This window comes from Rhopalosiphum padi, chromosome 3 (assembly GCF_020882245.1).
Source record: "Rhopalosiphum padi isolate XX-2018 chromosome 3, ASM2088224v1, whole genome shotgun sequence".
Lineage (NCBI taxonomy): Eukaryota > Metazoa > Arthropoda > Insecta > Hemiptera > Aphididae > Rhopalosiphum > Rhopalosiphum padi.
This window is the reverse complement of record NC_083599.1, coordinates 49,314,238-49,325,290: the sequence shown is the minus strand read 5'-3', so window position 1 is coordinate 49,325,290 and position 11,053 is coordinate 49,314,238. Positions and strand designations below refer to the sequence as shown.

General features: G+C 29.9%; 1 protein-coding gene across 1 annotated transcript in view; it reads left to right on the top strand.

Moving 5' to 3' along the window:
* The first annotated feature begins 2,036 nt into the window (after positions 1–2,036).
* LOC132924638 (uncharacterized) overlaps positions 2,037–11,053 on the top strand; it is a 54,572-nt gene continuing 45,555 nt past the window's right edge. The window contains exon 1 of the mRNA XM_060989058.1: positions 2,037–2,657. Within this exon, the coding sequence (XP_060845041.1) occupies positions 2,342–2,657 (316 nt within the window). The 5' untranslated portion in view covers positions 2,037–2,341. The remainder of the gene's footprint in view (positions 2,658–11,053) is intronic.

The window sequence follows — 11,053 nt, the reverse complement described above, 5'->3', positions numbered from 1 at the left end:
TACGTATAATATAGATTTAGATTCTTGTTTGTGTCAACAGTTTAAAATTCGAATTGGTGGACTATTAGTTTGAGACAAAAATGTCGCTATAAACTATAAAGTACAAAATAGAAAAAGTTTCTGAGCCGAACTCACTAAAAATATGATGTATATTATTTATATTGATTGTAGAAGGTACTATAACAGATTTTTAAAATGGGTAATATAGCATTATCACTTAGGTATAAATACCCATATATTATGCGATTAGAATGACGTTTGGTTTGAACCAGTTGTATTCAAATTGTAAGTTACTTCTATTTTATAATGTATTTGAAATATCGATACCTCTACCTACTTATTATAATTACATAGGTATACTTAAACAAGTTTGATAGGAATGAAATGTATGTTTTTACCTCTTGTTTTTTTAATCTAAGTAAAATTTAGTAATACCAATACATATTTAAAATACAAAATTGTTCTGAATGAATGGGAAAGCAATGGAACGTATTCGTAAATAATACTACCGTCACTAAGTTGGGAAAATCATTTAAAAAAAGATTTCAGCAGTCAATCGTGTATTCGAGTAATCAATTTGTCTGCTGTAAATGTTTAATAAAAGATACATTTTAAACATAAATTATTGAAGTTTAATTCCGAGACATTTGGCTATCCCTACACATTTAATCTGGACACCGTAACTCTGTACATTAAAAACCGGGACGTTTGGAAATTGGCAACCTTACCAATACATCGTATTACCTACATTATTACCACGGTATAATATACTAAACATATATTATATTAGTAAATAAATAAATGAATAAACATTTTGATAATTTTTTCACTTAGAAACGTCTATTCTAACATTTCTTTTTGATATTGTATAGCAATCCAATTTCGGGAGAAAAGTTCGTAAAAGAATAGCATGATCTTGGAAAAATGTATATATTACGAATTGAATAATTATTAATATTTTTAAAAATGTCACTAAATAAAGTTTGTTTGTTGTTGTTGCCAAATACTTGGCATGTTATATATTGTATATAGATAAATAAATAAACTGTAATAAATTAACGTATTAAGAAATTTTAATGGTTTGTAGGTGAGGGGGTTAATGATTAATAGCAAGTAAGCCACGAGTGCCTACCAATATCGTTGAAGTTGAACATTACTATATATTGGAAAGGTTACGGGAAAAATTTGACAATCATCTCACCATTGGTCACATATTATATTATAAATTTATAATATTAATAATGTATTATATTTGATTCAAATTCGTTGGTCTGCATGTACGGTGCGCGGGCGTTAATGTTTCCGAGAGGCCAATATCGTATATATTCGTGCTGATAAATGTCGGTATACCTATTATTGAAACTGTACATATAGCCGCAGCGGCATCGTAGTGGCGTTGAAACGTATTTCCCGATATTTATTAGGGACACATCGCATATACCTCTAAACATAACGTTTTGGTCATTAATTTCGAACGAGAAGACGGCGGAGAGACACTGCGATACTGTATATTTTAATGTCGTCGACACTTATACCTACCCACCTATATACGCGATACGCGTACAATATTTGTTCGTAAATCTATATGTATATTTATGTTATATTCACAGGTGAGATGGGTAATGCGATAATAGTGGAAATGAAATAATTTGTTACCTATTATTTACGATTCGCAGTAACGGGGTTTCTATTAGGTCATTCGCTCGCGTTTCCCGCGGTCCGCGGCTGCAGCGAGGTGTCGACGCAGTCGTTATTATTATTTGTTTGTGCGAAGCTAATAACACGTCTATTATTTCGACAACTGGCATAGTAATATTAAATATAATAATGATAATAAAAATAAATAAATATATATAACATTAAACGCGAAATACGAATAATAATAATAATAATATATAATCGTCGCGCAGAGAAGAGAGACGGCGGCGGCGGAGGCGGCTCGCCTGCCAGCGGTTCTTCTCTCCCGCTCTCGACTCCCGGAAACCGCCGCCGCCGCGACCACGTGCCCGCGGACCACAGTCGATCGCACTCGTGACTCTTCCGACGCGTCAGTCTCATTCGGCTCTCCGCGGCACCGACGTCGCGACCTCCACACCCCAATCACGCGCACGCCGCACCGCGAGCTATACCCACGTCGCATCACAACATCAAAACACGACACGACCGCGTCTTAAATAGTATTCGATTTCGCGGCGCGCAAAACGGCGCACGCTACACAATATTATCGTTTTGCAATACACACGTTTATATACTGTAAACGGGCGATCGCGTCGACACCCTCAAACGCGCCGGAAAGAACTACTGCTGCTGCTGCTGCTACCGCGACTTTAATCGCGACGTCATGCACCCGCTGCACCCGCGGCGACTCGCCCCGCTGTCGGCGGCACTGTCGCTGCTGGTCGTCTCGGCCGTGTTGGCGGGTCGCGCTCGCCCGGCCGCCGCGCTCAAGTGCGACGGCGGCGACGTCAGCTTCGAACTGCTCACCGGGTACGCGGCCAGTCCGGCGGCCAAGCACGCGATGCGCGAACAGTTGGCCCTGTTCACGTTGCCGCAGTGCATAGACGCCTGCAGGTCGGACGACCAATGCGCCGCCGTCACGTACGAGACCGGCGCCTGCGTGTCGTACGCCGCGGTGCCACAGAAGAACGCCAACTCGGGTACGTCATCGGATACCTAAAATACCTATATTAGATTATTACACTGTCGTTGTGGTGGATATTATTATGTATTTTACTGTCCGGGCGAGTAAGTCAATCCAAGCCTGGATTAAGGGATCGAGTCGCAATGAGACGTGAACTTTTTTTAGTGGCTTCTATAATATGTCATATGAATAAAAACTGTATTTATTTATTTAAAAAAAAAAAAATTAACATTTGGAAAATAAAATACTCGATATCTCTAAATAGCCTTCTTGATAGGATTTAAAATTATTTTCATTGTAAAATGAGAAATCATTTGATACAAACGTCTGATACAAAAATGTGTTTTAGAAAAAGTTTACAAAGTAAATTAATAATTATATAGCTTATTTTTAATGATTTATGAATATAAAAAAAACAACAATCATAGACAATATTATTTTTATCAATTCATATGGGGCTCTCAATAAGCTTAATCTGGACTTGGGTATATCAGTATATATATGGATTATACGGTTAAGCGCGAACGTGTATATTAATCGTAATATCACAATGTCATAGGGACAGGGAATTAATTGTCCAACAGTTTGTGAATGAGATACGATAAAATAAAATTAAAATAAAATAATTACCCGTCAAAAATAAAGATATATATAACATGTATTTTTTACATATAATTTTACATTTTATCGATCTATTTAGATAATTTTTGAAAAACGCTAATTACAATGACATAGGGCTCATTATAATATTATTATGTGCACGTAACCGTGGCGTAAAAATAATATTGTAAAAATTACAATATATACTCACTCTTCATCTATAACATTACCATATTGTAGCTTTTGCGCACTACATAAGTAATGTATATTTTTTACCGGGAAGCTGAATAATTATTACTTGGGCATAATCTAGCGGTTTTAATTTAAGTAAAAACAAATAATTTTGTACCTTTGGTAATTTCATGAAAGACATCTGCAATGTTTAAAACATAAAAAAATAAAAATCGGGAACTTGCTTTTGCTGTATATACCTACTTAATATAGGTTATTATGGGTATTGTGTGCAGACGACTTGTGTGGACTTCATGGATTTTTTTCTTAATTCATTGATCAATCATTATTGTACTCGAATAACAGTTGTAAAGGGAAGCCGTTTAAACTTACATTTTTAAGGATATTTTATTATTTATTTATAAATTATTTTACTATTAGAATAATTAGATAGTAGTTTATTTTTCTATTATGGCAAATGGTTTAACTTAATTTATTCCAAGTATAAACCGCATACCTATATTTTATAATTCATATAATTTCACCAACTGTTATTAATTTATAAGACATAAAATACCAAGCACCGACGTATTATGATGTGTGAATAGTTTCGTATTATTTATAGCTTAAACCTTAAAATCAATCTATTTTGATAATTCTCTTGTATGTTATACATAAATAATTTTTTATATATTCAATTCTTGTTAATTCAAATCTTCAATAATTCGATGCTCTCGTGGTAGGTAATTCAAAGTAAATGATCGATACATGAAAAATCTTGCAATAATTCGAAGAAAAATTAAATTTGGTGTACACAAATAGTAATTAGGTGAACTAGTCGCACTAACAAGCAAAAATTCGAAGTTATTTCTTTCACTCAATTTTAGTCTAAACTCAGCCATATTGGAAATTTAAAGTTGTTTTCGTGATTAATCATGCAGACAAAGACCAAAGTATACATTCATATCGCCAAATAATTAACTATTATAAACTTAGCTTTGTTTTTAAAAACTAATTGTTTGTTATATTTTAAATTTCTTAGTAAGCAGTATGGAAAGGCTAGCTATAGGCAAGTTTGACTAACTTTTAAGTTTAAAAAAAACCCGTATATAAATTAAAACTTAAAATATTTTTTCATATATAAAAATTGTATTAATTGACCAAACAATTGTATTTAAATACAATTTGATACATAATTGGAAAATTAGTTGATTTTAAGACTTTAAGTAGGTCAATTAAATACACAAAACCTACATATACATATACATTTTTTTACCTATATCAAACAGCGCAAATATTTTTGTTTCAAAATAACATAAACCTACCTTTCAGCTCTCGGAAAAAGAAGGTGAAAAATATTCCTTCAGAACGGTAATTAGATCATATTGTATAGTCACGATTTCTTCAGTTAAGGTTCAACTTGTTCACCCCGTTTAATGGTTCTTATAAAGTTATTATCAATTTGCGAGTCGTTAAGACTGGTTATGCTTCCATATAAAACCCGCGCACACTTATGATACAAATACTTTGTATTTTAATTGAATATGATAAATACTCGCTGCACGGACGGCCGCACCAAGTGTCGGATATCAGTAATAATAATATTCAGACAGAATTCCCGTACTGATGAGAAATAAATGTATCCACAAAATGCATTTATGTATTTTATATTAAACTATATAAATGTTAAATGTAGGTATATATAATATGGTGAGAATAAATTGCTACAAAGATACCGATATGATTTTAAATTTAAGAAAATAAATAAAGGCTCGAAAAAGTTAATTAATTGTAAGTCTTAAATTAAGATATTAACAGTATTTATGAATATATAATTCTACGAACCGTTCACGATTATTATTATATTAATGTATTAATTTATTACACTTAAAAATAATTTCGGTCATGAAACGGAATATTATTACCCATTTATATTTGACCGTTTATCTTGACAATTGAAAATTATCAAAATTACTACAATTTCAATTATTCATTTACATGGTACCTATAAATAGGTATAGGTAGGCGTATAAGAAAAAAATTCGTAGGTACTATGAAACACGTATTAACTATTAAATAAAACCATGTTTTTTGTTTTTAAGCATGATTATTATATGTTTTTCTCGTTATTGAATTTGTGAATTTCGTTTGGAATTACGTTTTCTGACATTAATGTTATAAGAATTTACACGCGACGCCAGTTAAATAAAAGGTACTTTTTCTTTCATAGTGATGTACAAATTATTATCTGAATTACTCGTCGTGTGCACAGAATGCGAGTGAGCGTAATTTCAAGAAACTATATATACATAAACTTTTACACGTCGCTTAGTACCGTCCTTCTCGTAGCTAATGAGCCCTCTGCAGTAGTTAACCTTAACGCTCGTATAGAGTTTTCCGTAATAATAATATCGCCATCAAACCCGTAGAATCTCATGTGCTATTGCTATAATATTTATGATGATATTATAATCATACAAGATGCGTTTATATTATTTACTCAATCTCTTTTATGTACCCGGATTTTATGCAAATTTGTTTAACGATTTCGAACCGTAGGTAAACTATCCTACCGTTATTGTGGTTATTATAGCGTAACATCTGCGTAATTATTATGTTATATATACCTATACACGGGCTATACGATCTGCTGCTGTTTGTGACATTGTCTCGTACACGGCTCCACATCGAAACGACGACGTATAAAATGATAATATTATATAGGCGGCACCAACCTATACGTACTTATATACAAACATATTAATAACTGGACACCGGTTGCGGTAAGTATATAGCTGAGCGTAAATAATAAACCTAAGAATATTTCCTACTGCTGCCCGTTATTATAATATTATATACTTAATATTATTACTAATTATTATTATTATTATTATTGTATAGAATATTAGAATTTGTGTAAAAACTTGTTTTGCTGATAAAACGACAACCGCGTTTGGGCGCTATGCATAATGCATGTTAAGATGGTCCGTCGTAGTCATTCGTCCCTAATTTCCTATAATAATGTTCTCGTATAACGGAACGTAAAAAATAGGTAATCATGGGCGCGACAGTTTTCAGCGACCGGACAACCGTGTCAGATCCTAACCTAACCTAACCGGACGACGAAAATCAACGATTAATTTATAATAGTTGTACAGGTTATTAGTTATATTATAATATGAAAACACGATGACCTGCAATATGAATATAGGTAATGGGTAATTTGTCATTTGGACTGTATTTAAAGGGAACGGAGCAGGTACACGAGTAGCACATTATGCCCGATAATGGCAAAGTTAGCTATATAATTTTAAGAAATGTTATGTATATTTTTAAAATTTGAATGTAGAAATATGTAAATATTATTATATACTGCAACGCTTTATTTATATATCCAATTAATCTATAAAATATAAATTATAAAAAGGCTTAGTTTGTGAGTTAGGCCATCAATTTATCATCAATAATTGACCTATTTTTGTAATTATACAGAGAGAATTCTGTTTTTGCCAAATCCCCCCTTAAATGACGTTACTGTAATACTGTATAGGTACCTATATTTATACTATTTATAGGTTTAGCTATAAAGTATTAAACCAAACAGTATGTGAGGTATCATCAGATGATGACATTTCTAACACTGGTTAGTTTAAAGTTTTAATGGAAAAAACGTGTAACTGAATAAATTATATAATGAGTGCCCACGAACGAAATTTTTTGTTGTTATACCGATTTAATATGCGAACGCGCAGTATGAATATATGATTATATTTCGCGTGGTGCCTTGGTATATCGCTCCAAAATTATTTATGTATTATATATTATATATCATAGGATATAGGTATATTGTGAGCCGTGAGCCACAAGATCTATAATTATAGATCGAAATCACCATAAAATTCGTTTGTACTTCATAACCCACGTGTAAAATTTAAAAGAGCAATCCTAAGAGGAAATAGGAAGTAAACAGTTAAAAAAAATCACCTGCACTTGAAATTAAAATTGTATTCATAATTTTAAATTAAAAATTCGTAATCATATATTTTTTTTAAATTTTATGTTTTAATCATGCGCCTTAATTAAATTATTGTTAAAATCAAATTTAAGATAAATGCTTATCACGGTTTCTATAGTTTTTTTACGAAAAACAAAAGAACAATTTAAATTGTTAATATACCTCTAAGCAGTAGATCATATAATGATTCTTATTCTTCTTGGTATTGTGTTTAATATAAATCGTATAGGTTTACACTACGAAAAAATACATATTTTAACCTCTGACCATAGCTGCCACCACTATATTGTGCATATTATATACTATTTTCTGTTGACTACTATATATAATTTATGATTTTAATTTAATGTCGTAAACTATGGTAAAACTAAACTTTATACAATTGATATAATAATTCCTATAGGTATACAATATTCTTATAAAATAAATAACCTACCGCAGTACCACGTGATGTCGCAGGGGTCACGTCACGTTGGACTTAAATGGCTTGACTGTTTGAGTGCCCTGGGTCGCCGGCGAGTATAACAAAATATTATTAATGTACTAGGTATATTATATTATTTATATGCATTAAGAAAATGACTTTCATTCATATACGTATATATATATTTACCTTATATACAGATATTCTTTAATCAGGCCAATGACTATATTTTCTACACTTGTCTCACGTTTAACTGTCGTCTTATATTATTATTATCGTTGTAAGCATTCATCCCCGAACAATAGAACGGATGGACATTCGTGTATAGATATCACGAGTCACGAGGTCCGCGCATAGCTCCATGATTTCTTTATTAATTTATCATTAACGACTCGTTCGGGCATAGCCCATTCATGCAACCTATATAAAGTATAATACATACATTATAAACATAATATATTAATAAACAATATAGGCTTACGGCGATCCGTACAAATTGTGGCTCGAGTGCGACATTATAATTTCATTTTTCGCGGCAAGATACAATTTATTAATAAAAGACTGTTAGTATTTCTTTATAAAATTAAAACTGTATGGTGATCATATCATTAGTTTAAATGATGTAAGTTATGGTTTTAAAATGTTTAGTCGAACGTGGTATATAACAAGTCACAATATGAGAATGGGGATAAGACACATCATTGATGTACAAATGTCAAATATACAATATGAAATTGGTATAAAATATTTAAGTACTTCAAAAATATTCAAAATTGTAAATAATACGTATATTATGAAAATCAAATTCAAATTAAAGCATTTTAAAACATTTTGCAATTATGTTTTATACACCTCATGTTTTTGACTTGTCCACATTACACGAACTCCAATATGTTATCTAATTTTTGATAGGCCTATAGTTACTTATCAAGGGGTCTACACAAAAATCGCGTGACATATTTATAATCTATATTCAATGTTTAAGTTTAATAATTAAGTAATTGTTGATGAAACGAACTTTTTTCACTGAGGTAAAATTTATGACCGTAATAATCTCAATCTCCAAAGATTTTTATGCCAGTAGTTACGATACGTTGTTATTTCGGTATTACTATAATTAGGTGTTTTTTTTTTATGCAAAAAAGGACAAGTTGAAATCTACATGTGATTGAATATCTTCATCGATGAAGAAGTCGGTATAAGTGTGTTCATAAGTAAACCAGTCAACTATATTCTATAGTTTGAAACAATCAAATGTATACGTGTAGGTGTATTACTATGTTGTAATAATTAGTAGATACCTTATAACAGTTATAACCAGTAGGTGGTAATACTAAAAAATATAATATTATAACGCATGTAACACATAAATAAAAATAAGTGTAATGCATTTTATTAATATAGTATGTATATTATATATATATAAACACAAATAACATACTTGCACATCAACGTGTAAAGTACATAAAAAGGACACCGTAAAATAATTATTACTAAAAATTTGAATAATTAAAATAATGAATTGAAAAATGTATGATCTAAATATATATTCTGACATTATTGTAGGAAATAGGTGTAGTGTGTTGGTACAGTGCACAATATTATATGCGTTGAAAAACGTATAAAATAGGGTTAGGGTATATATATATATATATATATAGGTCTAATATAGTAAGTACATTCATGTATACGTTTGATACACTATAATTATATTAGAATGATAATTTAAATAGAATACAATTAGAAAAATGATTCGTATTTAATGTCAATTGGATAAAGAAAAAAACTTTAATCATTATTTCTATAATCATATTTTAATTTTTTTCTTTAAAATATTTTCGATCAGTTAAAAAACTTGAAAATGAATACAATGTTCTTCATAAGTTGCAAATAATAGAATTTTAAAAAAAATTGAGTGTAAATCTACATTAATTTTGTATGAGCATTTGAAGTTAAAATTTTGAGAAAATTCGTTAAGGTCTCATAAATTTATAGATTATTTCATAGTTATAAAACCATATATTTTTTTTATTTATACTAATTAAGGTTTGAAAATTTAACGCGATGTTATTTATAATATTTGAATACAAGAATTTTAAAGTTAAGTGGAATTTCCACAAATGTTTTATGGGTGTTTGATGAAGATACGTCTTTTGACAATATTGGCTATTAATTATATATTATTATTCACGTGTGAAATAATGATACGACTTTAAGATTTTTGATATTATTCGTAGAAACTTAAATCATTCTATTGTTACTTAAATTATCATTTTCTATATTCAATGAAATTTTCAAATTATTTTAAGACGAATTTTAAGCTATTTTTAGATATTTAGATTATTTTTCTTAAATATTAATAAAATTGTTTAGGTTCCGCCAAATAATCAATCTATTTAATATAAGATCTCTCACAAATTATTTGTATATGAACAGCAATTAAAAAATACACGGTCACGTTTTTTTTGTAAACTTCAATAATAATTTTACATTAAAAAATATGATAGATTTGATATTAACATTCAAATCGGCTTTCAATATACGTTATTTATCAATGTAAATGTATGCTATATCATAAATGCTATACAACTCTATATTTTGTAATATTAATTAATAATAAAACACGTGCTTAGAATAGTTAACTATAGATATTATCATTAATTGATAATAATTAATAAGTAGTAGGTAACTAATAATAAAATAATGTTATTTCGGATACCAGTTTGTTATTTTATAATTATTTTAAAAGCGTGTTTTTTTTTTATAGAATTTAGAATCTTGTTTACTCATTTTTCAAAGCTACTTTTCGTACCTAAGACACGTCTAAACGTTTTATTACCGTCAAAACCGAGTTCGCTGATGTTATCATCATAACATATTTCACGTTTTTGTTCGGACGAAATGAATTCTTCAGAATGGAAATTGCCTACATTTTTATTTCATTATTTGATTAATATAAACGCGGGGATAAACTAAATTTAGATCGCATATCTTTGATATTATATTAATATTATAGTATAATTATGATGATAATAAATTAAAAAACAATAACTGATTAATAATTATGAAGAATAAAATTGAGGATTTGAATGATCGGATGAAAGAACGTTATTAATTATATTTTACATAAATACTAAATTATTTGAGTAAATATGAAAATGTAATAAATCAAAAATGTAAATTAGCGTCTATAAGAACATAT